This window comes from Spathaspora passalidarum, assembly GCF_000223485.1.
Source record: "Spathaspora passalidarum NRRL Y-27907 unplaced genomic scaffold SPAPAscaffold_3, whole genome shotgun sequence".
NCBI classification, from domain to species: Eukaryota; Fungi; Ascomycota; class Pichiomycetes; order Serinales; family Debaryomycetaceae; genus Spathaspora; species Spathaspora passalidarum.
This window is the reverse complement of record NW_006767427.1, coordinates 687,149-712,024: the sequence shown is the minus strand read 5'-3', so window position 1 is coordinate 712,024 and position 24,876 is coordinate 687,149. Positions and strand designations below refer to the sequence as shown.

Below are 24,876 nucleotides of genomic sequence, written 5' to 3'. Positions count from 1 at the left end.
GACCATTCTAGTCAGTTGATGCACACACCATGTGGTTTTCCAGTTGCTGTGGGCTTAACTTATTTGTACCTATTTATACTATATAGTATCCATTCTCTATCATTTTGAACTACAAGTATTATCTATCAATGCGTCAAGTATATTACATTCATCTCATTAACATCATGATAATTTCCAGAAAGACCCAAGTTGAAGTAACGTTGGTCTTTTGAGATATGAACAGGTGATCTGTATATTTTTTTTTTGCAATTCGTATAATTGCATTGTCGAATCTTGCGTTGTTATTTTTTTTTTTGGTTTTTGAATTTACGACTGGTTGCAAAAGGATATTTTGTATGCAATAGACAATAGAGAACTTGACAAGAAAGTCACCAAATACAATTCTTTTAAAGACAAAAAAATTTATTAAAACTAGATTCATAACAATTAAAATAATGTTACTATACAAAAACACCATGGCGTTATTATATAAGAGTAAATCATAGTAATTTAAAAAAACAAGAACATAAAAAGAAGCTAGAAAATTAAGATAGTGCTCGAAAATTCACTAAATGTACCATCTCAAACCTTTGTATAAAGAACGTATAAACACTTTCCTGAAGTATAAATTTATCCAACTCACAAAATTGCAGCAACCAACAAGTACATTATTGATCCGACACCAGCGATAGCAGCACCATTAGGGACTTCTGTAGGTGCAACAGTTGGTTTGGTAGTAGGAGTAGGTTTAGTTGGTTCCTCTGGCTTTGTAGTAGGGCATGGTTTACCCTCACATATAGTCACAGTCTTGGTACATACTTGAGATTCGGTACATGATTCAGTGATAGTAACCACAGATTTTGATTCAGATACAGATGTTTCTTCTGCACATTCGACGGAAGAACATTCCTCAGTGACAGTAGTTGTTTCAGGGGCATCAGTATTGGTGGCAGCACCAGTTTCAGTGGCAGCACCAGTTTCAGTAGCACTTTCAGTAGGCTGCTCTGTTCCTTGTTCTGTTCCTGTTTCAGCTGGTGGTTCTGTTCCTGTTTCAGCTGGTTGTTCTGTTCCTGTTTCAGTTGGTACATCTGTGGGGTCCTCTGGCTTAGGTTCCTCCGAAGATTCTGTTTCAGCATTGGTGGTTGCAGGGGGTTCAACCTCTGGTGCTGTTGTTTCAGCCTCTGTTGCTGTTGTTTCGGGTTGTGGTTCTGGAGGAGCAGCACAAACCTTAGCCTTAGCTTCTGCACCATTTAAATCCAAGTCTGCAGAATATTCAGGACATAAACCAACAACACAAGTCCAAATATTTTCCCAATACTGATGATCTTGGGCACAAATACAAGCATCATATTCTTCTCCGGTGAGCTCACCACAGACAGGTGTGTCAGCTTCTGCTTGAGCCGAACAACTAATCATACAATCAGCTCTCTTCTGAATGACTAATCCTGAGGATAAAATAGCGAAAGACAAAATATAAATATACTTCATTGTTAATTATGATTATATTCCAAAAAAATTATGATATAACCAGGGCGAGGACGAGGTGGGAATTATTGAAACCTTTATATATGTGCTAGAATGAGGCGGATTTGAAATTGGCCTCTATTAAAAATCTGGATAACCCAGTTTCATTGCATGATTCTCGCGTCACTGAAAGTTTATTCCCAATTAGATGAAATCGCGATTCAATTAGGTTGAAATTCAAAGTACCATTGGTTAACTTGCATGAAGGAGGCAATAGATCGTGACCTGGATTAAGGTTACGATCCGGGCTTGTTTCCAGTTCTAATTTTAGCTTATCTTATGTTTTAAGGTTTTTTTTAGACAACCTGTGGGAATTCCAATGTTGATATTGGAAAAACCTTGCTTAATTTGGAAACCAGCACTAGATTTCCATTCAGGAACCGGGGCAGCAGGTATTATTACACCTATAATTAGAAGTTCAAAAGAAAACGGTAATCATAAAGCTCCTTGATGGAAGTATTTTTTTTTTTGTAAATCAATTGATAATGTGACAAGATCGTTCTATATGAAAATTAATCTGATTGACATATAAAGTTTGAGATTCTAAACAACCAATGAAACTCGTGAGAAACTGTTTACACAACAAATCGGCAAAGCGGGTAAAGTAAATCTGTTCAATCTCGAAACTTCCCGAGGAATTATAGAACCCATGAGATCTTCTTCTTCTGTGGGGTTCCTTAGCCCTGGTATATTTTGTTTTTATTTTAGGAAAGGCACTCATTTGGGGCAGCTTAGTCCAGCAAGTTTTATCCACATTCTAGTTTGGGGGAAGTGATTTCTATTTTAAGAAATATGTTTGACTTAAGTAGCTTTGCATAGTACAGGATTCTCCAAGGAGCAGCTGTACATGTCTTAAAGGTACGTGGAATAACTTAAACGGCTTTGGTGGTCTCGAAATTTTTTTTGCTAAGAAAAATCCCCGCTCAACTGATGCAATCCTGCTAAAAAGCTATAAGTCACATGGCACTTTCGCGTGGTTAGCATCTCATAGGGGTTTGAAAGACACTCCAGACGGTTTTGACACCCACGAGTGTACCCAACATACTAACATGATACGGAATATGGAAAGTAATTTAATTGGCTGGTTTTGGAAGGGTAAATTAACTTGAATAGAAAAGAAACTTTAATGCTTGCTTTGGTTGCATTTGAAAAATTGTCAATACCCCCTCTCTCTCCTTATATTTCAATTTTTCAGCTGAAGAACACGTTTCTCTTGACCTTATATTTCTATTAGCACTCTTGTAGAAATATTACTTCACATGAGTGCTAACAATAAACACCCAAATAGATTTCCGTAAAAGAATATTTTTTTGTTATTTTCTGCAACTGTTGCTGCAAAGTTTTTCTAAAAATACAATACGAGCACTGTATTTTATAAAAATAAACATGAAACAACATCAAGAACAAACATGCACTCTATCTAATTACCTACTATACAAAATCAATTTTAGTGCAGCAGTTCCAAGAGAAACATTGTGTATAGAGCTATATTTAGACTTAACTACTACCCCCTTTTCCTCCTTGCACATCCTAACCACAACATTCTTGTCAACTAAGTTTACTGTCTTGTAGAATGTCAACAAAGAACATTGGCTAATAACCCAGCATATGACAAAGAACAACAATAGATGGAAACATCCATTTTGGAATACAACCTGAATTCGACAAATTTTGGTCGGGTTGCACTAGTTTTAGTCACCCCGATATCAGGACTGATTATACACACTGGTTATAGGATCGATTTGAGATAATAATTTATCCTTTTTCCTATTCCTTACTTGTAGTTCTTTGGAGAAACGCATACTTTTCGGTTTATTGGGGCCCTGGTAATAACTAGGAAGAAACACAAAGAAGAAATTTTACTTTGATGGGTTACGAGATAATAACAAATATATGCAACCTAATAACATAGAAAACATTAGAATAAACTTCCTTCCTTCATTCCTTCCTTCATCCTATTAAGTTTTTTTTGTACTATTGGATATGTTTTAATTTGCATTCTACAAAGAATGTTCTAAGAAAGTTTCAGCCACATTTGCTAAATTTCTACGCAATTATTGTAATTATAAACGAGAATTATACTATTAATTTGACCGTTCGGCTCGATAGAACTGTGGCAAACGGCAAATTCTATTTTCATTCACAGATATTTCCAGTGTGAATAAAACTTTACTGCGATTTTGTTAGAGACTCAGTCGTTGTATAACTATAACTACCTCATAAAAATAGTCAATACGTAAACACTAACCAGCCTGAACTAGTAATATTCTCCAAGAAAAAAAGAAAACGTAAAAAAAAATAATTTCTATGCTATCAAAATAAGAGGGGTTTAACTATTTCATGTTACATATACATGCAGTTACCTACAGTGCACCCCAGAATTTACACCAAATCATCTCATTTGAACCACAGTGGAAAACAGTTGTCCCGTATTGCCGAATAATGCCACAAATCTCGGTTGTAGAGGCCCTAAACGTAAAAAATATTTTTTTTTCAGAACCCGTTGATACCCGGTGTTTTCCCCCTCTTTTTTTTCGTTGTAGGCACGAACAAAAACTTAGCGGCATTTTTCTAAAAATAGCCTTACGAAATGCGTACTTGTATATCCGAGTTTTTTCTTTCGGGGAGGCGGGCAAGGCCAAGCTACGACACCAATACCCAACAATAAGCCCGCATGGCCATACTTTCAAGAACCGTGCGGATTATTGCGGTTTCGTCAATATTGGGAAATATTACAAAGTGGGTAAATTATGGTGGCGTAGAACGATGCCTGGTGGTTAAACGGTGGGAATTTCGGAGTCGCCAATTAGTGTGACGCACTGATGAAAAATAATGAGCTTAAAAAAACAAAAAAAAAACGTCAATTTTTTCCCCAGATTTCGCTTCGCATTACCAACCAACAAACTGAGTTTTGCCATCGACACAGTTAATATATGTAGAAGAATTATCCAATGTAAGAGAGGTAGGGTTTTTCTGTAGATGCTACCAAGGATGAAGTATACATTTCTAGCGTGAAGAAAAAAGTTACAAGTTTCTATTGTATATAGCCGTTACATGCCGCTACTACCAACAAGGTCACTTTCGTATAATAGCGGGATGACATCGACTAAAAAAATTACAGACCCCACTTTTATACTCCACTAGTAATGAACGTTATTGTTATATATATACCCCTCAACTTCCAAAACGAGAACTCGTAGTCGTGCCTCGAACGGGCCAACCGGTCATTACATGTCATCGAGAATACGGTCTCCACTTGATTTTTTATGATTTCTTCGTTTTGATCTGTACCAGTTAAACCAGCTGGCGACAGCAATGTAATAGCTATACATGTACATGGATGCAATCACGGCATTGAAACACTGTGGAGATCTAATGCCTCAAAGCAGTTTTGAAAAAGAAATAAAGTATGTGCAGGCGACAAAGAAAGTTTTGCCTTATGGAAATATTTTTTAGAACATTTTATTTTTTTTTATTTTTGTTGGCCATGCCATCGAAGGACAGACATTTTCCAAATCACGTCCTTTCTTGTCCCCCACAATAAAATTGACAACCTGGAATTTCCCAATAGTATAAATATACCCATGAAACTCCTTTTTTTTTACCTTTTCCGTTTCTCTTTCTCTTCCTCTACAAGTTTATTCCATTAGGCTACTCAGTACCACTAGTGGTTATCCCTATTTAAATTCTTAACTATCCCTATCATGGTTGCTTCCACCATTGACACCGCCATGTCGAACTTATCCGTTGGTTCTTCCAAGCAGGACTACATCGACACTCCTTTTGTTGGCAAAAAGGAACAATTCGAACAAGTCTTGGACGTGTTGGATTCCGTTGGTTTCATCCCTGAATCCTTGATTGAATCCGAAACCAAGTGGTTTTACGAAAGTTTGGGGATTGATGACGTGTTTTTCGCCAGATCCCTGCCTGAAGACATCGCCTCCCACATCCACGCCTTGTACTCTTGTAAGGTCCAAGCTTACTCCAGTTCCAACTTGGACGGAAACCAACCTTTGATTAGCTACAAGAGAGAAGCTGAAGACCATGCAGTTTTCTTTGATACTATCGATTCCCACACCTCAAGCCAAAGAAACCAATTTGAAATCGCCATTGACGATAAATATGTCGATCCTTCCGTGGCTTCTGGCACCAGTTACCGTACTGAATATTTCAGTGCCCCACTCAATTACAAGACCGATGCTATTTTACTGGGGGTTTACGAAAAGAACAAGACTTTACACGAACAATTTGTCAGATTGTTTTTCGTCTATGAAAACCGTTATAAACACGCCAACGTGTCAGCTAATGAAACTGATATCGAAAAGATTGGTGATTCTACTTTCTTGAAGATTGCTTCCGAAAGAACCAAGACCTTGTACCAAGAAATTGTCAAGGATGTTATCAAGACCACCGGTCCAGTCATTAGACATTTCCCAATTGAATCTTCTGAAGAGTACAGAGTGGTTATTGGTTACAGACAAAAGACTTCTGCTAGATATAGTTCTGCTTTAAGTGATTTGGCTAATTACTACAAGTTGCAAACCACCAGAAAATACGTGGAGCAATTTGCTAACGGTGTTACTATCATCTCCATGTATGTCAGAGCTAAACTGACCAAATCTCAAGTTGATTTATCCATCTACCAAGTTATCAAGGAAGCTTCTTTGTTGTACTGTATCCCACACAACTTTTTCCACGACAGATTTATCCAAGGTGAATTGTCCTTGCAAGAATCCATCTATGCTCAATCTGCTGTTATCTTTGTGGCACACTTTTTGAATCGTCTTGGCCCAGAATACAGCAAATTATCTTCGTTATTGGACCCATCCAAATCGATTGAACACGCTGAAGTTTTAAACAGTTTAAAGAAGAGATTAAGAGCTGAAACTTATACTCAAGATTTCATCAAGGAAGTGTTTGACGTTAGACGTGAAATTGTCCGTAAGTTGTACCGTCAATTTGCTGATGTCCACTATATTAGATCTTCAATGGAAAAGACTTTGAGTTACCAAAGATTATCGCAAATCACCCCAGTTGGTTCTGAAGCTGATTTTGAACAATTGTTATCAAGAGAATGCTCTCAAAATGAACATCACGCTGTTGTTTTAAGAGCCTTGTACATGTTCAACAAGTCGATTTTAAAGACCAACTTCTACACTTCCACCAAGGTTGCTCTTTCCTTCAGATTGGATCCATCCTTTTTACCAGAATCTGAATACCCAGAACGTCCATACGGTATGTTTTTCGTTGTTGGTTCCGACTTCAGAGGTTTCCACATCAGATTCAGAGATATTGCCCGTGGTGGTATCAGAATTGTCAAATCCAGATCTTATGATGCTTATAATGTCAATGTTCGTAATATGTTTGATGAAAATTACAACTTGGCCAATACTCAACAACGTAAGAATAAGGATATCCCAGAAGGTGGGTCCAAGGGGGTTATCTTGTTGGATCCAGGTGCCGCTCAAGACCGTCCAAAGGCTTGTTTTGAGAAGTATATTGATGCTTTGATTGACTTGTTGTTGAAGCAACACATTCCTGGTGTCAAGGACCAATATGTTGATTTGTACAATAAGCCAGAAATTTTGTTTTTGGGTCCAGATGAAGGTACTGCTCACTATGTTGACTGGGCTACTTTGCATGCCCGTGATCGTGGTGCTCCATGGTGGAAGTCTTTCTTGACTGGTAAGTCACCACAATTGGGTGGTATTCCTCATGATGAATATGGTATGACTACTTTGTCCGTGAGAGCTTATGTTAATAAGATTTACGAAAAGTTGAATATTGATGATTCCAAGATTAGAAAATTCCAAACCGGTGGTCCAGATGGTGATTTAGGATCTAACGAAATCTTGTTATCTCGTGGTGAAAACTATGTTGGTCTTGTTGATGGATCTGGTGTTATTTGTGATCCTCAAGGTTTGGACAAGGAAGAATTGCTCAGATTGGCCAAGGAAAGAAAGATGATTGAACATTACGACAGATCCAAGTTGTCGGCCCAAGGTTATGTTGTATTGGTTGATGACATGGATATCACTTTACCAAGCGGTCAAATTGTCACTAGTGGTGTTGCCTTTAGAAACACCTTCCACTTGAAGTTGAAGGAACAATATGGTGTTGGGGGTGTTGATCTTTTCGTTCCATGTGGTGGTCGTCCTGCTGCTATCGACACTAACAATGTCCATGATTTCATTGACGAAAAGACTGGTAAGTCCGTTGTTCCATACTTTGTTGAAGGTGCCAATTTGTTTATTACCCAATCTGCCAAATTGATTTTGGAAAAGGCTGGTATTATTATCTTTAAGGATGCTTCTACTAACAAGGGTGGTGTTACTTCTTCCTCTTTGGAAGTGTTGGCTGCCTTGGCCTTTGATGACAAGACCTTTTTGGAAAGCATGTGTGTTGATTCTACTGGTGCCAAACCACAATTCTACACTGCCTACGTCAGGGACGTGCAAAAGAAGATTGTCGACAATGCTGAAGCTGAATTTGAATCTCTTTGGAAGTTGCATGAAGATACTGGTAAGCCATTTACCATTTTGTCTGATGAATTGTCTGTTGCTATCAACAAGTTGGGTGATGAGTTGAGTAACTCTCGTGAATTATGGGATGACGATGTTGAATTCCGTAATGCCGTGTTATTGGACTCTTTGCCTCCATTGTTGTTGGAAAAGGTTGGTATTGAAAATGTCTTGAGTAGAGTGCCAGAAGCTTACTTAAAGGCTATTTTCGCTACTTACTTGGCCTCCAAGTTTGTCTATTCTAGAGGAATTGACTCTAACCCAGCCAAGTTTTTGGAATTTATCAGTTCCACCAGAAAGCAATTCATTAAGAAGGGATTGCTCAAGTACTAAATTTAATAGATATTTACTGTTTGATTTTTTTGTTTATAATTTTAAAATATATGATTATTTATTGTTAATACTGTTTTAGTAAATGCTGTTCTTTATTGCAAAAGCAGGCGGTTGCTATTGGTTGGATGTCATGGACATTTCTCTGGTTGTTCATCATCTCAACATTTATTTTTAACATATCCTATTTACATGTAGTACCTAACTCATTCCACTTTAATTCAAGTTGATAACTCCTTTTATTTTTATTTATATGATCATTCATATCGTCTAGTTTTTCTTTTCAGCAGCGACCGCTGGAGCACCCTGTTGTTTTGCCCGTTGTTCTTCAACCCTCTTCAACACTTCAGCACGAGCCTCTTGCTCTTCCCACAACTTAGTGCACAAATAATCACCGGCATATGCAAGGACCATGGTTAATCCAGCGATGGTATAACGACCGTTTGCTGGCAAGGCCATCCATTTCTTGTATATACTCATGTTGTCAGTAGAAAGTACACAACGTAAATGTTAGTTTTAAATTTCGATTTTTTTTTTTTATTCATTCATTCAATTGGTTGCCAAACTGAAAGAGAAGTATACCATGCTGGCCATCCCACATAGCAAACGATATAGTGTGACCAAAACAATCCTCCCGCCATGTTCTCTCCGTATCCATCCCACTAACCCTCGAATTATTGTAATAGGAACATACAAGCTCGAAGACAGTGGGCATCGTCATGGCTCCATCGACCTATACCACTACGTCAATGGTACATTCACGTTAAAACAGACGTATGCCACCGCTGGTGCCATTCTCGACATCAAATTCAACCCGAAACAAGCTAATCATCTTATATCAGTGGATTCAATTGGCCATGTTATGTGTTGGAGAATTACCGACAACATTGAATTGATAAGTGATGTCAAAGTCACCGAGGAAGACGACGTCCTCATCACATCGTGCTTCTTTTCTCCAGATGATAAAGTCTTGTTGACATTCACGGATGGATCACTGGGGATATTCGATGTGGCAACAGAAAAGGTAGAATTCTTGTCTACGTCTCATGAATTGGAATGCTGGACTGGTGCGTTCGGCGAAGGTGAGATGAGCCATGTCGTGTATACCGGAGGAGATGATTCCCAACTCATAGCCCATGATCTACGCACCAATGAGAAAATCTGGTCTAATAGAAGACACCACAGTGCTGGAGTAGTGTCTATATTAGCTCCGGGAAAGGACTTTCGTGCTGATCCGTACAGTTTATGGACTGGGTGTTATGACGACCATCTACGTGTGTTTGACTTACGTGCCGGCATTCCTCGACTCCTTCAAGAAGAAAATCTCGGTGGAGGGGTATGGAGACTTATTCCAAGCCCCACTGAAGACGACAATCGCTTATTGGTCTGTTGCATGTATGACGGTGCTCGTATTGTAGAAACTGACGAGAATAAGTTCACAGTCTCGAGATACTTCAAAGAGGATCATGAGAGTATGTGCTACGGCGGTGATTGGGGGGATAACTACGTTGCTACATGCTCATTCTATGATAATGTTGTACAAACTTGGTCTCCTGATACAACTATGTAAATAAACTTAAATCTAATGGAACAGACGAGCCTCGGCCACTAGGATATAACTTTTTGGCACCATTGTATCGGCGTGGATTAGGAAGCGCAGATGCATTTGTAAATTTAAATCTCTTATCATCGATAACAATCTTCTCCGTGCTGGCGTGTCCACCAATTGTATATTCCCTAGCAGATATTTTCCGTAATGAGGATCCGGCATTTTGTAATTGATCCAAGCCAGATGAAGCTGATGGTGGGGGTGGTGGAGCGGCTTTCTTGTATGGATGACTTACTGCTGGAGGGGTAGGTGCATTTGTTGGTGGAGGAGGTGGTGGTGCCATGTTAGGCAACAGTGGCGGTGGTGGAGGAGGTGCATTAGTCACTGCAGGTGGTGGTGGTGGTGGTACCATATGTGGCAACACTGGAGGAGTTGAAAATCCGGGTGAACTAAGCTCTTCTTCCTCCTCCTCCTCCTCCTCCTCCTCCTCTTCTTCTTCTTCTGATTCTTCTTGAGGTGGGAATTGTGGAACTGGTGGATGTGGGATAGTTGGTGGAACCATGGCTGGAATTGGTGGTGCTTTAGGAGGAATCATTGATGGAATTGGTGGTGCTAGCGGAGCAGATGGTGCGGGTGCTGCCTTATTGGCCACTGGAGGAACCACACTTGGAATAGGTGGTGCAGTTGGCGGAACAGGAGGTGCAGGAGGTGCAGGAGGTACAGAAGGTGCACTCACATTTCGTTTAGGAGGTGCCGCTCCAAAAGGATTAAACTTTTTCTTTTCTTCCCTTGGTTTCTCAGGAACAGGAGTAGACGCTTCTGATGAAGTTGAATATCCTGATTTTGACCCATCAACCACAAATGACTCGTTTCTTTTCGAGTTGATCTCAGCAAGGAATGGCAACCCTCCTGCTGCTGGCGTGGGGGATTTTGCTTTTGATGATGATGGTGGTGGGAGTGATAACGTAGGTGGAGGAGGGCCTGGTGGTGGGGGAGGTGGTGCTCCACCAGTTGGTAACACAGGAACCATAGGTGGTGGAGGTGGAGGTGGAGGAGGTGGTGGAGCCCCGGTAGTTGACAACGGTGGTGCCGGTGGAGGTATAGGGGCAGCAGCAGGTGGTGGTGGAGGTGCCAGAGGAATAGCTGGTGGGAGCATGTTTGGAATAGGTGGTGGTCCCGAAGTAGGTATTGGTGGAGGAGGTGGAGGTCCTGATGCAGGAATAGCTGGTGCTTTTGTACTTGAACTCATTCTATTATTTGTAGGCACTGAATCAACCACATGCTTGTCATCTCGTTTTGCGTTAATTTCACTAAGGAAAGGTAATGGCGATGCCAGTGGTGGAAGAGCCGTAGCAGCAGCTGGAGTACTAGATGCAGGTGGTGGTGGTGGTGGTGGAGGTGGAGGTGCCGATGCAAGTGCAGGTGGTGCCGCTGGGGGTGCTGCCGGAGGAGGAGGTGGTGGTGGTGGTGGTATGCCCATTGGAATTGGCGGAAGTGGAGGTGCAGCCATAGTAGGCAAAGGAGGTGGAGTTTTATCTTCAATCACTGAATTGACAGAGTCTGTTCTAAGATGGGTCGATTTCTTGGGTCTGGTGGGTGGCATCTTCGGAGGACTTGGGGAAACCACGGGTGGCGGTGGTGGTGGGAGTGACCCTGGAATTGGGGGTGCTGCCGTTGGAATCGGGGGCGCTGCTGTTGGAACTGGTGGTGCATGTATAGTTGGTGGTGGTGCTGACAGAATACTCAGAGATTTTTTATGGGCTGGTCTTGAACCAGTGGGGACTGAGGGTATTTCTGGATGTTTGGTAGGTCTCGAACCAGTGGGCACGGAAGGGATCGGCGGATGGGCCGCTGAATTGGTAGGAATTGGGATCTTAGGTGCTGATGGAGGAACCATTCCTGATCTATTATCCACATGTTTCAACTTTGGCATACCGCCGGCGAATATATCACCCAATTGTGGAGGTCCAGCTGAAGGAATAGCCGGTGCATGTGAAGAAGATGTAGATGTGGCATTGGAAGGTTGTGGTGGTGCTGCTGATACTGATACTTTACTGTCTATGATTGGTTTTGATTTATCAACGGTGACTGCCTTTTTCAATTTCATTCCCTTACGAATATCACCAAGAAGAGCGTCTCTTCCTGGCGGCATTGCTGGAGGAGGACCTGCACTGCCTAAACTGGGAGGGGGCGGTGGACCTGGTGGTGGTGGTGGACCCGGAGGAGGTGGTGGCGGTGGTGGTGGAGGAGGAGCTGCCATTGTATGAACAGTGTATATACTTGATGTATTCACTTGAAGGAAACAACAAGAATTACACAAATCAGACTTTGGGATTCGCCCCAAAAATAAAAAGTTGAAATTTGATTGTGCGAATTTACACGACCTATATTATAATGTCTATAGAACCTACTTTACACCCCATGATAAGTTATCATATCCGAATAGCCATGGACCGACTGTATGTCTAACCGTAAGCATCGATACACCGATGACAAATTGTATTCCAAGGATTAAGGTACACAAGTGATCTTCTCGTAATGGACCAAACCACACCAATAAAAGATTTATGATTGTTAAATTAGAAAACCTTGTAATTGCACCCAGTTTATCTCTTTCTAGTTTGACAAGTTTGAACAATTCCAAAAATGAAAGCAATGCATTGGATATCCCCTTCTTACTTTTTAGTTCTCCATAACTAGGATACATTAATCCGTCCTTGACATCAAATTTAGGCAATCTATGTCTAGGACATGGCACGATGTTAAACAATTGTGGCACGGAATAGATAAAGTTTATGATTTGCGGCAAGAGGAAGATTAACAATGTCTTGGAGAAATGACCCAAGATACCCACACTGGCAAATACCATACCACTAAAGTAACAATACGTGTCTCCGACAAACACTCTGGCTGGGAACCAATTGTATTGAAGCAATGCAAGGGATACCCCCACGAACGGTACGATGAAAATCACCGACAATAAGTGCGAATCGTGAGCTGCTTGAGAAATTTTCTCTGACGAAAGATAGCAGAAATCGTTAATAAGGAAAATGACCGCAAGCACCAAGGATTGTCCCACTTCTAACCCGTTAATTCCCGCCAAGATGTTGATGGAATTGGGGGCAAAAATAGAAACAGCCGACATGTAACCATAATAGAATATCCCTAAATCAAGCAATTTAGGAGTAGAGTCCGGCACCACGTAATCTGTTTGTAATGTTCTAAACGATAACCCCGTAACTAAAGTAACCAAGTGGTTTCCATACTTGCTGATCCAATTGATCACGTTAATCAAAAAGTATCCACCAGGGAAGTCACTGACAAACCTAGGGATAACCACACTAGTTACACTGAAATCAACATAGTAGACAATCAACAATGGCAACGAAGTAACTGCGGGAATGAAAAACTTGTGTCTCCATCTAATATCAAACAAGTCATCAAGGAACCCCAAAATCACAGTACTCTGCAAACACAACACTGCACTCAAAAACTCAGCCAATTTGTTATGAGGGAACAACCTGTTGTTGGCGACAGCAAGATATTGCTCGATATAATTGGATGCAACCACTGCATCATCCGACATGGATCCAAAAGATACCAAATACTTGAAGAAGATAAATGGGATAAGGCCAAACATGAGGAACATATAAGTTAATGCAGCCACCAACCCCATTGTCTCTGGTATTTCACTGACTGGTGGTGGTTTAGACATGTCCTTCCCCTTGAGTCCAATCTTGATGAAACTGGCACCAAGGCGAGGGATGATCAGGATGGTCACGACATATCCAATGACAGCGAATGCAATCACGGTTCTGATGGGATTGTTTGGGGTAATCGCAGAGACGGCACCCAACACAAGCGCAAGTCTGAATACCCATGAATTTAGCATTTTACTTAATTGCACTGAGATTACGTGTCTAATTTAACTTGGCAACAATTTATCAACACTCAGAAAAAAAATATCTCCACACAAGGAAAAACATCAACCAACCCTCTACCCAAAAGACAACAGACTACAGAATGAAACCCTTCTTAACCGGACACGAGGAGTTAATTCATGATATAAAATACGACTTCTATGGTAAACACATTGCCACGGTGCTGTCGGACCAACATATAAAAGTGTTTGACTTGGATTCGACGACATCACTGTGGGTCCTCAATGACCTGTGGAAAGCCCACGATTCCCTGATTGTGCGTGTTTCATGGGCCCACCCTGAATTTTCCAGTTCTAAAATCCTCGCATCGTGTTCGTTTGATCGTACGGTTAAGATCTGGCAGGAACAGCCGGATGAATTGCATGGCCTGGGGAGACGATGGACTAAATTGGCAACATTGGCTATTGAGAGTTATGCCCCGATTTACGACGTTGTGTTTGCTCCAAACCACTTGGGATTGAAATTGGGATGTGTTGGGTCCGATGGGATTTTTCGGATTTATGAATCGTTGGAGCCAAGTGATTTGTCACAGTGGGCATTGACTACTGAGATCCCTATTTTGAACCTGCTGTTACCAGCAAAGAGTCTTCAGAGCAGTTTTGCCATAGAATGGTGTCCGTCCAAATTTACCACTACGGAAAAGTTTATTGTGGTGGCATTAGACCAGGGGTTTATCTATGGAACGGCCCCCAATCGAAATAAACTCGATGATTCTGGTGACCTGCCCCTATCACAGTCCCATGAACCTAATAAGGAATCGGAATCAAAGTATATCAAACTAGGAAACTTGCCTGAACACAATGGGTTAATACGATCAGTTAGTTGGGCCCCATCCATGGGTCGTAACTACCATTTAATAGCCACTGGTTGTAAAGACGGATATGTTCGTATCTTCAAAGCCACCGAAACTCCACAAGGGGACTTGAAAATTGAAACCTTGGCGAAATTAAGTGATCATAAACTGGAAGTATGGCGGGTCAATTGGAATATGACTGGTACTATACTTTCTTCTGCTGGTGATGATGGAAAACTACGATTATGGAAGAGTAACTATTTGAGTGAATGGAAATGTATGAGTGTTATTAATACAAGTAATCGTTCAGACAATAGAGGAATAGAAGCTGAACCTAAATAGAGTATATGTTTAATCTAATAACCCAGTGGTTTTTGTTCTTCTCTTTTGTCTTTGCATTCGAATAATAATCCATGCAAACCAAATAAGGACGATGGAGATTAGTCCGTAAATGATAAATTTGATGGCTGACAAGATACGTTTGGTCCATCTTCTCACAAACGTAGCGTCAGGATCACCATATTTTTCCAACCTCATTTGTCTTTCCCTTTCCTTGATCCTCCTTTCCGAATTCTTCAACCTTTGTAAAGATCTTCGCTTTTTCTTATTCAAATCCTTCTTGTCGGTTCTCTTACCCTTGGCAGTTCTGGCTTCTTGTTCTTCGTGAATGACATCAGCAACTTTATCAATATCATCTTCGTATCTTTGTTGGGCTCTGATCAAGTCTTCCAATTCGTCAATGGACTGAACATAACTTCCGTCGGGCTTGAAAAGAGCATACATTCTATTTTCAATAATATCGACATTTTCAAACAATTGACCAGTGTTGGCAGACAATCCGAGGTATTTCACCTTGGGCAAGTGAACATCAGTCAATGTAACACAATTCATCCATTCTTCGTGTCTGCCAAAGTAATTGAAATCAATCGACAAGTACCCGTTCTTAATATACACAAGTCTCATTTTGGTTTCCCCTGCAGCTGGATTCAAGAGATTCTTGGCGACACATCCTGCCAATCTCGTTTCGTACCCATCAGTCTGCTTGTTGTACTTGGTATGACCATCACCCAACATTAAATTGACATAGGGGAACTGTCCACGTTTTCCATTTTTGTACGTATCCATCATAACCCCCAACCCATTAAATTGATTTTCGATCCCAAATACATTCCCGATTTCCGAAGGCTTATCAAGAAACCATACAGCTAACCCATCCCCGACTAACCCACGGGTAGCCTGTTTGTTGTGAATGTGAAATGTTAACTCCATTTCAAATGATTCTGCCGTGATCGGTTTCTGGGCAAACATGTTGCTGGCCAAATGCGGATTGGTAGATGTCAACCTGATGTACTCGTTGTTCTTAACCATGGTGCTTCCCTTTAAGTTCCAGTTCTTAGTCTTGAAATGGGAACTATCGAGGTATGGCTGTTTCAACTCCTGGGCAGTAAGCTCCACCTTTTTCAAACTGACAATATGCGATTCCTTGTTTTGTAAAAGATTATTGATCTCTTCCGGCGTATATGTGTCACTGCCACTCCAAGGGGAGAAGAACATAAGATATACAAGTACCAATGCAAGGAGGGAAAGTAAGGCCTGAAGCGGTCTTGATCGCCTGATTGAACCAAATACCGACATGACTATTCTGCTACTTCTGGTATTAGTGAATTGGTTTTGTTTGTGCAGCCAAGTTTATGCCAGCGGTACAGAAAAAAATGTCAGAGCATCTTTGGCAAATTTGAATGACGTGAAAGAAGAATCGCGCATCGCTCGCTAACCTGCCGAGGTCGGAAAGGGACAACGACTCTCTTCACATGAACAGTACTACTACTACTACTTCTCTTCTATACATCTCTATTCTTTAAATAATACACTGGCTTTGACAAACACTACTTCACATCGAATATTACGTTTATTAAATATATACAAGAATTTATAGTTTTACCCTTACTTCCCAAAAACCACAGTTCTCATGGCAGTCAACAACGTCTCTTTCCCATCTCCCTTGATCTCCTTAAGTAATCTCTCGTAATACTCAGGGTTCCCCTTGGGTCTTAACAACTTATCGTCCAATTTATAATAATTCTTGTATTTATCATTAACCAACTCTCTCAAGGCAACATACTGCAACTTCAAATCATCCTCACTGATTCCTTCTATTACTTTGGCGTCTTGAAATCGCTCAAGTTGGGTTTGTTTAAAGGAGGCATAGTGTGTGAGCCTTTCCTTGGGTAAGGTTTTCAATAATGATACTATCATTCGTTGGAGTTCTGTTTTAGAGGACATCTTATATGTGTATTTTTATGTGAGATTGTCTATTAATGTAGTGCTATATTATCTGGTATCAAAAATCAACCAGTGTGTGTTACTGCTCCCGGTATGGAGTAAATTTTTCGATACTTTGAGATTTGACTAAAAAAAACATCTAGTTTTAATGATTGGTTACCCGGATTAACTCTTGGTGCTACCAGGTGCGGAATTTTGTTGCAACTTTATACATGAGACTTTATATTGAATATGAAACGTTATCTAGGGTTCAGGCAATTATTTAGCTGCTTGTCAACTATGAATGTTGTTCTTGAATCTTCTGATGATTACTATTTGAGTAACTATTTGGATATGCAATCGTACAAAACCAGGACCGCTTGTGGCAGTCTTGTAAACCTTTTATGGTTTCGTTTAGATATGGAATGTATGAACTCTGAACTCTGAAGTAGAGTCTCACAAATTCAATATCCTAGAATGAAGGTGTTTGGTGTAGACGAAGTAGCTCCAGAGATATAAATAGAACCTGTTTTGGTGGCAGAACCCATAATGGCAAAGATTTTATCGGCGAGGGACAAGTCCATTTGAATGGACATGGGAGTCATGCTGCCGGAATAATTGGTTCAAAAAACATATGGTGTTTCCAAGCGTTGTAAACTAATTAATGTCAAAGTTTTGGACAGGAATAATAATGGAGAATTGACCAGAGTGCTTGCTGGAATTGAATTTTGTGCTAAACATTGTCAAAAAAAAAAAGTGGCAAGCTGGTAGTCGCAAATTTATCTTTGGGTGATGATACCAATGCTCTTGTGAACAGAACTGTTAAAATAGCCAAAAAAAATTGATTGGTGATTGTGGCTGCTGCTTGAAACGATAATGTGGATTCATGCACGAAAAGTCCTGCAGGTCCCACCTGATGTCATTACAGTTGGAGCAATCAACCATGTGAATGATGGAATAGTTCCCTTTTCCAATTGGGGTAAATGTGTTGATTTATTTGCAGTCGGTACCGAAGTTGTCAGTGTTGATGTAAGGAGTCCTAAATATCCCACGGTTTTCGAAGGAACTTCAATGGCTGCGCCCGTCGTTGCCGGATTGGTTGCAAATTTACTTAGTGAGGGAGTTCCATCCGACAAGATCAAACAAGTTTTATTAGCCAGATCAACTAAAAACAGAATTTCAATCGATTCGATGTTTTTCAAATACGGTAGTTCTTATAGAATCGTGACACCTCAGGAAGAGCACAAAAAAAAGGAAAGCTGTTTCCATTCTTTGGGCTTTTCTATTAAAACTTAATCTCTATTCTAGTTTATGATATCTCTATATTAATTGTTTAAATAATATACATATATGATCGTAGTTAAATGGATGAGTGGAATAGTAACTTTTACACTGTTGAACGAGCTAATTGCGGGTTCATGATATTGCGATTTTTTTTAATGCCATTGTTACGATATCTAGATCGGTATTGTTCAAGCCGAACTGTTTACTAAATGGGCTTTTTCAAAAATTGCATCTGTGTCCATTTTGATTATTCCGAGCTATTAGTTTATCTGAGACAACCTTTCAACATAGCTGTGTCAGGTCGTTGGCATGTGATCTTCCATTACTTGAAGTAACAACTACTGAATTTCATCTCCACACAAACACGAGTGGATCTGCATACAACAATTTACGTAATACGAACACATTTTAGTAAACCGTGCATATACCAACAGTGTTCCACTTGCTCCGACATTTATAATTATTTTTTCATTATTAACTCATTAGTAAAAAATCAGGTTGCACTTGACTGATTTTCTTGACCTTCTGTTTCATTGTTGGTGTCAAAAATTTCCCATCGTGCATCAGCAGTCAGATTAGATATAAAAAATAAACTTTGCACTTTTCAACGGTTTTCAATCTTTCCCTTCTTCTTCTTCTTCTTCTTCTTCTTCTATTTCTATAAACAGAAACATATATAGTATGACTACAGCAAAACAACCTTGCCCTAGAGTGATCTTTGTCCGTCATGGTCAAACCGAATGGTCCAAATCCGGACAACACACTTCCCGCACTGACATTGACTTGACTGATTTCGGAGTCAAGCAAATGAGAAACACAGGGAAGCACTTAATCGGTGATGTCCACACCAATATGATCAAACCCAAGAGCATTACCCACGTGTTTGTGTCTCCTAGATTAAGAGCCAGACATACTGCTGAATTATTGTTGGAAAGCGTCGATCCTAAGATCAGAGACCAGATTCCAGTGGTCATCGACGAAGATATCCGTGAATGGGAATATGGAGATTACGAAGGATTGAAAACTGCCGAGATTATCGAATTGAGAAAGTCTCGTGGGTTAGACAAGGACTTGGCTCCTGGTGACACCTGGAATATTTGGCGCGATGGCTGTGAAGGAGGAGAAATCCATACTGATGTCAAGGCAAGATTAGACCGTTTCATCTCCAAGATTCAAGCTATTCATGCCAAGTCAATTGAAGACCAGGTGGCTTCCGATGTCATTGTCATTGCTCACGGACACATTCTCAGGTGTTTCTGTGCCAGATGGGTTCAAAGAGAATTGAACCGCAACCCACAATTGATGTTGGATGCCGGTGGGGTTGGTGTTTTGAGTTATCAACATCACAACGTCAATGAACCGGCTATTTACTTGGCTGGTGCATTCACCGTGCCGGTTGAAGAAGAAGGGGCTGACTTTTAGGCTGTGTATTAGACTTCTATATGTACCTCGGCATTTTTAAGTGCAACCAATACACTCTGCCAAAACTTTTTTGTATCCACCTCAGATCCGACGTATACTCCTGGGGTATTTTCCTTGGAAACCACAGTCTCTCCCTGGTGTTCTCCATCGAGAACAACCTTTATTGGTTGCTGTACATACTTGTATCCATACTCCTCAAAGGCATCGTCGACAAATGGTAAGAGACTGTACAATGCCAACGGATCATGTAACGGGGGACCTTCCGTCATTCCGAAATTCTCACGGTAAGCCTGGCCGTAAAACATTAGGATATCATGGAAGAACTTTCTAATCTCCGAACATCTCCGGTTATCTCCCTCCACATCGTTGTAGATCTGTTTTCTAACCCATTCAGTAGCAACGGCGGTATGGGTCAAATTCAATGGTGTCAATATAACTTTGTCGCCAAACTCGGCAATCACGGAACTGGCGGCGTGGGGGTCAGTGTGAATATTAAATTCGGCGAAAGGTGTAACATTTCCGAAATTGAATGCACCCCCCATAATAGCAATATACCTAATCTTATCCTTGACTTCCGGATACTTTGCAATCAACTTGGAGATATTCGTCAACGTACCCGTGCTGACCAAACATATCTCTCCTTGATGTTCGCAAATTGCCGATCTCATAGCTTCAATGTAATACATATCTTTTGCAGGCTTGTTGATAGTCTTCTTGGGTAGAGTAACGCCACCGAGTCCGGTAGTTCCATGGACACCAAATGCATAATGAGGAGGGATCTTCAACGGTCTCTTCAGCCCTTCATATACCTTAACATTATAGACTTGCAACAAGTCCAATAACGCTAATGTGTTATGCGTGGTCATTTCCAAGGGTGCATTGCCATGCACGGTACTGATTCCCAAGAGATTAAACCGGGGGTGGAATAGCACGAGGAGGATTGCAAAGACGTCGTCATTCCCCGGGTCGCAATCTAGCCAAACTGGTATTGGCCTGTTTGTTATTTGAATCATATATATATATATGTGTGTGTGTGTGTTTTGTTATGGCGGTAGCAAAAAAATAAAAAACTTGAGTTTACTTTAAAACCTCTTTTTCTAATGAAACATTCGATTTATAAATGAAAATAGTCTTGTTGTAACGAAGGAACTCTCTAGCTATGAAACCCTGACTTTTTGAATGACGTGGGGTTATATAACAATAATAACAAAAACGGTAAATTTCTCGGAATGCAAAAACCACAAACGAGGCACACTAAAAAATAATTCCTCGAACAGACTAAATCCGTCTATTGCCGTTTAGACCGGAACATCCAATCTGCAATAATATGCTAATGTATACACTGGTCATTCAAAACTGTATCGTGGCGAACAAGATTACAAAATAAAATGACAGTCTTTGTCATTAATACATTAGTATGCATGATATTGGTTATATTAAATATTATTTGTGTTATTTACTAATATACAAGGGTATTATTTGCGTGTTATGCGCTAACAGATACGGGTATGGCCAGTGGCATTTCATCACTGATCAAGTCAGGACGCTCTTTGGCCAACCCAAGTAACTCCTGCTTTTCAACAACTTCGCTTTCAGGAGACACAGACTCGTACATCTTGACTTCTTTCTCTTCGTGTTTAAAACTGGCACCTTGCAATCTCTCGATAATTCTATACCCAATGTGTCCAATCAAATCCTCGGCCCAAATGACATCGAGGTGGTTATACATTGGAACCTCAACATAGTCGATGTTTTCACCAGGCACGTAATCGGGCTCAAAATTCTGCATATGGGTAAACAATCTTCTTCCATCGACCAAAAAGTCAATTTCACCCGTGAAGATAACCATGGGCACTTTGACACTATTATTAGCAAACCAGGGCTGTTTGAAAGGGAAGAACGCTTTCGAGTCGTCTTTTTCGTACTGTGAGTTGACAGCGTGGTTTTCCCCCTTTTCGTAGGATTTCTTGGGTTGTAACGTGGCTGCGAATCCTTTGTCGAAAAATTTCGCACAGTAATATTGCATTAACTTGACCGAGACGTACGTGACATTGAAAAGAAAGCAGAAATGCCATACTTTCTTGTCCTTGCCCCAATTCCGGGCATTCCATCCAAACAAGTATTTGAACATGTAATAAGATAATCTACCAAACAACCATGTTTCTCCTATTTTAATCCTGATATAACATAAATTCCTCAAGAACGCACAAGTTCCAAAAAGCATCAACCACCCAAACTTACTTCGATTCCCAATAAACTTAAGAAATCCCTTGTGGAATTGTACACCGGGGTACACAGCTGGTGCTAATGCAAAGAAACATTCAATCTTGGCATGGACATGCAGCAACTCCTCATTTCTAAACATGATAAACGATTGCAACCCACCTTGCAGGTGCCCTGCCAATGCCAACTTGTCATGGTTCGGTTTATGCAACAACACGTTCTCAATGATGGTGGGTAAGTCGTAATATGCCAAGTCGGTCATTCCCCAATCCCAGTACTGTTCATTATTGTACAAGTTCCCCTCGTAGAACGTGTGCACGGCTTCAAACCACGATCGGTTGTTTCCCAACCAGACATCGTACCCTTGTTCCACTAAATAGTACGCTAATGAGTTACGGCCGCTGGTGATGTATGATCCTGAACAGGAAAGTAATCCGTGCTGTAAGAGAAACGGTTTCCGGGCGTTCCGTTGAACAACACTCTCTTGTGGGTCAATTAATCGGTGCAAGGTAAGGATGTATCCGTCAGGAGTAGTTATCTTGTACTCTTCTAAGTCCAACTTCATGGCAAGGACATAGTACCGCAAGTCCGTGGTTGGTTTCATGGAACTGGTATCTTCATAAGCTGGTCGTGGTTTGTACCCATTGGCCGAGTCGATATCTATGGGTTCGTTAAACCGTTCCTTGCCCGTTATTTTATGGTACCAATGGTAGAATACCGCACCGTTGGTCAACACGCTCACGAACATAAACGAGCCGAACCAACTGAACACGATACACACCCATTTTGTGAATGCGTTATGGTAGGCCCGCTTCTCATCGGGAGTGAACTGATTTGTCATTTCTTTCTCAGTATGTGCAAAAGTGAGATCTCAGATGTCTATTTATCTCTTGTTTATATATAAAAGGGGGGAGGAAGATAATTGCAACGTATCACAAGCTTAATGTTGCATGTGCGTAAATGTTTATTTTAGTTTCTTGGTATTGTTTATTGTTTTTAATCCACGGTTTTAATAATAATGCACAAAACCGGAAAGTACTAGCGTGGCGGTTGTCTTTATCTCTGTGTGATGTCGTATTGATCGATGAACGATATACTCGACAAATACCTTCAAATAGGATGAAACCTGAAATTAAATCTGGTGATTAATCGTCAATGCAAAAGTTTCTGGCCAAATCGTAATCTCGTCCTTCGGATTTAATTTCTAAAAAATAAAATGGTGGGGGCGGTGCTACCAAAAGGAAATTACAAGGAATCGGGAAAGATCCTTCTCTAATCGTAAGCCAATTCTTCGAATGCATTAAACAACATTTGTAATTCAAGGAAGTTATAATCTGGCCATTTGGAGTGTTTTTTCGAATTTGGTTATGAGGTGAAATCTGTCGATGCTGCAGCATGGCCTAAGTTTGATTAGTCTGGGTAATTTGTAGTTGATATAACCACCACGCTATAAATTTTGTTGGACTTGGAACAAGAAAACACATGTACTGAAATCACATGCATGGTGATAGGGGTATGATATATACCCCTATTTAGAAGAAGGAGATCTCCATCTGTGATGTCAAGTGATGGCTAACCACGTTAGGGCATCAACCCTGCTTTGTTTTTCTCACACGTGACCAGGTAGCTCCGCACCATCAACGAGCCGAAAATTTTCAAACTGATTGAAAAACGAACTAGCATAGTGAATAGACTAGTGCTACGTAAATAACATACAAATACAATGGGTAAATCGTATGTAAAATGATATAGGAACAGTGGCACATGTGGATATGATGTTTACTTGCTGTATTTACCAGGGGTAATACAGTGCATGTTCAATGTGAATTGCTGCAAGACCAATAGTTGTTCAATTAAATATACTAACAAGGGAATAGTCGTGGTTACAGATCAGGTACTCGTTACGCTTTCCAACGTGACTTCAAGAAGCATGGTGCTATTGCTTTATCCACCTACTTGAAGATCTACAAGGTCGGAGATATTGTTGATATCAAGGCCAACGGTTCTATCCAAAAGGGTATGCCACACAAGTACTACCACGGTAAGACTGGTATTGTTTACAACGTCACCAAGTCTTCTGTCGGTGTCATCATCAACAAGGTTGTTGGTAACAGATACCTTGAAAAGAGAGTCAACTTGAGAGTTGAACACGTTAAGCACTCTGCTTGTCGTCAAGAATTCTTGAACAGAGTCAAGTCCAACGCTGCCGCCAAGGCTGAAGCCAAGGCCAAGGGTGAACAAGTCAACTTGAAGAGACAACCAGCTAAGCCAAGAGGTGCTAGAGTTATCTCTACCGAAGGTAACGTTCCTCAAACTTTGGCTCCTGTTCCTTATGAAACCTTTATTTAAGTTATTCGTGATCGGATATTGTTATTTAAATGTATTAGTCGGGTTATGATTGTATTTGTATACATGTATAGTATTTTGGGCAAATAAAAGAATATCAAGTGAGGCCTGTGTAGAGGTATGAGAGAGCAGAGTTGAATCGACTTGTATCAAAAGCTCATGTAGATATAGGGTAGTAAATACAGGAAAGCGCTTTACCAGTACAGACAAGAGATATTGTGTGGGCTGTTACCGGGTATCGCCCAGATTCACCTATTCCGGAAAATCAGTACAAGATACAATTAGGCTAAACAGCCAATTGCACGACCTAACCAAATCTCATATGGGGGGGTCAGAAGCTCTCCTCAGCGTCCGTAAATTTAGTAACAAGAATTGTTGCGCCGGACACCGTCACCATTAAAACCCAGCTCCTGGAAAGAAGCATTTTCCAAAGGAATCGTTCCCGAAGGGAACAACTCAACCTCGAAAGGGAATTGTCGAATGATTTAAAACGCGAGATTTCATCATGTAAGTATAAAACTTGGAAGGTCATACAAAGAACAAAAATGGAAACCACGTAAAAATTTGATGTTCTGCGGTTGCTTTTATACAAATGGTGGGTGGCCGGGTAAGTGAGCATTTAAAAAACTGGGTGTGCATACAAGCAAGTCATCACCAGTATAGATTTTTTTTACAACCAAATGTTTTAGTTAGGGCTAGCAC

General features: G+C 40.6%; 13 protein-coding genes across 13 annotated transcripts; 6 read left to right on the top strand and 7 right to left on the bottom strand. All coding sequences in view use genetic code 12, as the record gives it.

The window, feature by feature from the left end:
• Positions 1-384: 384 nt before the first annotated feature.
• Positions 385-1,467, bottom strand: SPAPADRAFT_66021 (uncharacterized protein; the record flags this gene model as incomplete). The annotated part of the gene is made up of 1 exon (XM_007374460.1): positions 385-1,467. One exon carries the CDS (start codon positions 1,465-1,467, stop codon positions 619-621), a length of 849 nt encoding a protein of 282 aa, XP_007374522.1.
• A 3,740-nt stretch (positions 1,468-5,207) lies between these two features.
• GDH2 (glutamate dehydrogenase (NAD(+))) lies at positions 5,208-8,357 on the top strand (the record flags this gene model as incomplete). Its single annotated transcript, XM_007374459.1, has 1 exon — positions 5,208-8,357. The coding sequence occupies one exon, from the start codon at positions 5,208-5,210 to the stop codon at positions 8,355-8,357; it is 3,150 nt and encodes a 1,049-aa protein (XP_007374521.1).
• Positions 8,358-8,624: 267 nt separating this feature from the next.
• On the bottom strand, positions 8,625-8,834 carry SPAPADRAFT_60329 (uncharacterized protein; the record flags this gene model as incomplete). Its single annotated transcript, XM_007374458.1, has 1 exon — positions 8,625-8,834. The coding sequence occupies one exon, from the start codon at positions 8,832-8,834 to the stop codon at positions 8,625-8,627; it is 210 nt and encodes a 69-aa protein (XP_007374520.1).
• A 79-nt stretch (positions 8,835-8,913) lies between these two features.
• On the top strand, positions 8,914-10,407 carry SPAPADRAFT_60328 (diphthamide synthase; the record flags this gene model as incomplete). The annotated part of the gene is made up of 1 exon (XM_007374457.1): positions 8,914-10,407. One exon carries the CDS (start codon positions 8,938-8,940, stop codon positions 9,922-9,924), a length of 987 nt encoding a protein of 328 aa, XP_007374519.1.
• A 56-nt stretch (positions 10,408-10,463) lies between these two features.
• SPAPADRAFT_49931 (uncharacterized protein) lies at positions 10,464-12,170 on the top strand (the record flags this gene model as incomplete). Its single annotated transcript, XM_007374456.1, has 1 exon — positions 10,464-12,170. One exon carries the CDS (start codon positions 10,464-10,466, stop codon positions 12,168-12,170), a length of 1,707 nt encoding a protein of 568 aa, XP_007374518.1.
• An 89-nt stretch (positions 12,171-12,259) lies between these two features.
• Positions 12,260-13,817, bottom strand: ALG7 (UDP-N-acetylglucosamine--dolichyl-phosphate N-acetylglucosaminephosphotransferase; the record flags this gene model as incomplete). Its single annotated transcript, XM_007374455.1, has 1 exon — positions 12,260-13,817. The coding sequence occupies one exon, from the start codon at positions 13,793-13,795 to the stop codon at positions 12,311-12,313; it is 1,485 nt and encodes a 494-aa protein (XP_007374517.1).
• A 77-nt stretch (positions 13,818-13,894) lies between these two features.
• Positions 13,895-16,310, bottom strand: SPAPADRAFT_60325 (uncharacterized protein; the record flags this gene model as incomplete). Its single annotated transcript, XM_007374453.1, has 1 exon — positions 13,895-16,310. One exon carries the CDS (start codon positions 16,270-16,272, stop codon positions 14,989-14,991), a length of 1,284 nt encoding a protein of 427 aa, XP_007374515.1.
• On the top strand, positions 13,927-14,979 carry SEH1 (Seh1p; the record flags this gene model as incomplete). The annotated part of the gene is made up of 1 exon (XM_007374454.1): positions 13,927-14,979. One exon carries the CDS (start codon positions 13,927-13,929, stop codon positions 14,977-14,979), a length of 1,053 nt encoding a protein of 350 aa, XP_007374516.1.
• A 221-nt stretch (positions 16,311-16,531) lies between the features above and the next one.
• Positions 16,532-16,999, bottom strand: SPAPADRAFT_60324 (uncharacterized protein; the record flags this gene model as incomplete). The annotated part of the gene is made up of 1 exon (XM_007374452.1): positions 16,532-16,999. One exon carries the CDS (start codon positions 16,918-16,920, stop codon positions 16,582-16,584), a length of 339 nt encoding a protein of 112 aa, XP_007374514.1.
• A 1,742-nt stretch (positions 17,000-18,741) lies between these two features.
• On the bottom strand, positions 18,742-20,745 carry SPAPADRAFT_150506 (trifunctional uridine nucleosidase/nicotinamide riboside hydrolase/nicotinic acid riboside hydrolase; the record flags this gene model as incomplete). The annotated part of the gene is made up of 1 exon (XM_007374450.1): positions 18,742-20,745. The coding sequence occupies one exon, from the start codon at positions 20,616-20,618 to the stop codon at positions 19,614-19,616; it is 1,005 nt and encodes a 334-aa protein (XP_007374512.1).
• Positions 18,842-19,666, top strand: SPAPADRAFT_60322 (histidine phosphatase family protein; the record flags this gene model as incomplete). Its single annotated transcript, XM_007374451.1, has 1 exon — positions 18,842-19,666. One exon carries the CDS (start codon positions 18,865-18,867, stop codon positions 19,603-19,605), a length of 741 nt encoding a protein of 246 aa, XP_007374513.1.
• Positions 20,746-21,024: 279 nt separating the features above from the next.
• SPAPADRAFT_60320 (sterol esterase) lies at positions 21,025-22,949 on the bottom strand (the record flags this gene model as incomplete). Its single annotated transcript, XM_007374449.1, has 1 exon — positions 21,025-22,949. The coding sequence occupies one exon, from the start codon at positions 22,667-22,669 to the stop codon at positions 21,092-21,094; it is 1,578 nt and encodes a 525-aa protein (XP_007374511.1).
• A 568-nt stretch (positions 22,950-23,517) lies between these two features.
• SPAPADRAFT_150500 (60S ribosomal protein eL21) lies at positions 23,518-24,708 on the top strand (the record flags this gene model as incomplete). The annotated part of the gene is made up of 2 exons (XM_007374448.1): positions 23,518-23,562; positions 23,706-24,708. The coding sequence occupies 2 exons, from the start codon at positions 23,552-23,554 to the stop codon at positions 24,175-24,177; spliced, it is 483 nt and encodes a 160-aa protein (XP_007374510.1).
• Between the last annotated feature and the right edge of the window lie 168 nt (positions 24,709-24,876).